This window comes from Myotis brandtii, unplaced genomic scaffold (genome assembly GCF_000412655.1).
Source record: "Myotis brandtii unplaced genomic scaffold, ASM41265v1 scaffold797, whole genome shotgun sequence".
Lineage (NCBI taxonomy): Eukaryota > Metazoa > Chordata > Mammalia > Chiroptera > Vespertilionidae > Myotis > Myotis brandtii.
Window position 1 is genome coordinate 305630 of NW_005371210.1, and position 2083 is coordinate 307712.

At 66.9% G+C, this 2083-nt stretch overlaps 1 protein-coding gene across 1 annotated transcript in view; it reads left to right on the top strand.

The window, feature by feature from the left end:
• The window catches only part of ASPSCR1 (alveolar soft part sarcoma chromosome region, candidate 1), a 30223-nt gene that overhangs the window by 15642 nt on the left and 12498 nt on the right, over positions 1-2083 (top strand). Inside the window, exon 4 of the mRNA XM_014531240.1 lies at positions 1374-1431. Within this exon, the coding sequence (XP_014386726.1) occupies positions 1374-1431 (58 nt within the window). The remainder of the gene's footprint in view (positions 1-1373; positions 1432-2083) is intronic.

Sequence of the window (2083 nt, forward strand, 5' to 3'; positions counted from 1 at the left end):
CCACCCACACGGGTGATGTCTGGGGAGGGGCAGCAGGTGGGCACCCACGGGCGCTCCACACGACGCCTGGGGTTCTGCTGGGTCTGGGGCCCAGGGAGGCCCTCAGAGACGGCTCAGCCCTTGGAAAAGTTTGGGACTTAGGGAGGGTGTGTGAGGGGCGGCTCCCCCATGAGCTGGAATGTCCCCTGGGTCCCCTGTCCCGGGCTGCTAATTGGCGGGGAAGGTCTGGAAGTGATTGCAGCCGCCCTCCCTCGCGTGTTTACAGGCGTCTCCCTCAGATCCACTCGGAACCCGATCCCTCTGAGGAAGCACATCAAAGCCGGGCTGGCGTTTGATGTCAGAGGCTCCGCAGGCAGGAGGCAGCTCAGCCGCTGTGATCTGTGGTCCCGCTGGCGCGGGGTCCCTGGGGAAGGCTTGCTCTGGCCCTTGGGCCTGTGCCTTCCCGAGGCTGGGGTCACCGGGTTGGGGTGGGCCGGGGCCCAGGCCCTTGGGGTGTGCCCTGACCCAGTGTTGCTCTGGTCCAGGCTCTCAGCTCGGGTCTCCCACTTCCTGCAGGGACCTTGGGGGGCAAGGAGGCTGGTGGTGCCAGGGCAGGGGCAGGGCTGCATCCCCCCAGAGGCCCCATAGCCGGCTGTGGGGTGTGGGTCTCGGCCTGGGCACCACACACGAGCAAAAGCTAAAAGCAAATGGGAAATGGGCAGAACCCAGGCCAGAGCCCCGCAGAGGGCCTGTCCCGTCTCGTCCCGCGTGTGCAGGCAGCTAGAGGCCTGCTGCTCTGGCCCCAGGTCAGCCCCATGTTCTCCGTCCCACCCACATCCACGGGCGTGTGAGCCCCGAGGCCTGCGACAGTGGCCCCGCACAGCCTGTGGTCACCCCTGGCGGCTGTTCTGTGGCCCAGCCTCAGGGCTTGCCCTGGAGGAGAGGGGCTAGTGGGCAGTTATGTGTCAGGAAATGCAGGAGTGGACGGCCCTCCGTCCCTTCGCGGTCACAAGCTCCCCAGCCGGACGTGGCCAGCTCCAGCCTGTGCATAACCTGGTGGCCCTGCGGGCCTGGGTAGTGCAAGATGGTGTCGGGTCCGTGCACGTGTGTGCATGTGACTGTGTCTGTGTGCACGTGAGCGTGCGCATGAGTGTGCGCCTGCACGCCCGCCGTCCTCTGAGCCCACCCAGCTCTGCTTCTGGGGCTGCTCTGTCCCATCTCGGGTTCTGGCTCATGAGGGAGAGGATGTTGGTGGCCAGTCTGGTGTGGGCGGGTGCCTGCTGCCGTCTTCCTGGAGAACCTGGGGGAGCCTCTGTGTGGCTCTGGGGTGCCCTCCCGAGAGCACCAGTGTCCCGCGCCAGGGCGGGCCTCTGATGTCCTTCCCTCTCCTGCAGGGCGTGTCTGGAGCAGCCGTGGGAGGCCAGCCCGGTCTGCGTGTACATGAGGGATGAGGTAGGACTGCGGCTCCACCCGCCTGGCCTGGCCGGCTCGCCGCTCCCGTCGCCATGCGGCCCAGCCCGCTTTCCAGTCTGGAAACCCCCCCTCCCCCTCCCCCCGCCTTGCAAGCAGCGGGAGGCGCTCTGAAAGCCCCGTGTGTTCCCCGGGAACTAACCGCGGCCCGGCTGCGCCCAGAACCTCCCCACGCCCTGTTTGTTTTCTCAGCTTCTCTCAAAGCCCAAGAGTCACAAAAGTGGTTTCATTTTAATAAATATTTGCTTTGCTCCGTTTTGATCTTTTTCAAAACGAGCGCAGGGCGGTGCGGGCCCAGCTGGCAGACGCCCTGCCCGTCCCCGCCTGCCATGACAGGACCCTCCTGGCGCTCGGTCCCCTGGCTCACAGGGGCTTTTTGTTGGAGTCCTGGCTGAGTGCCCTTTCCTGGCCAGGGGTGGCCACTGTCCCCGAGGGCCCAAGAGGCCTTGGTGGGTGAAGCACGCCCGTGAGGAAGGGGTTCCCAGGCTGTGAGCGGGAGGGACCTGGGGGTGGACACCTGGGCCCAACTGAGGGCCGTCGTGGTCGGTGCAGCCCTCAGGGCTGGTCATGTGGCCAGTGCTGCGCACCCAGGCCTGAGCCCCGCCTGCCCGGGCCTGGGGGTGTGGGGCTGGGG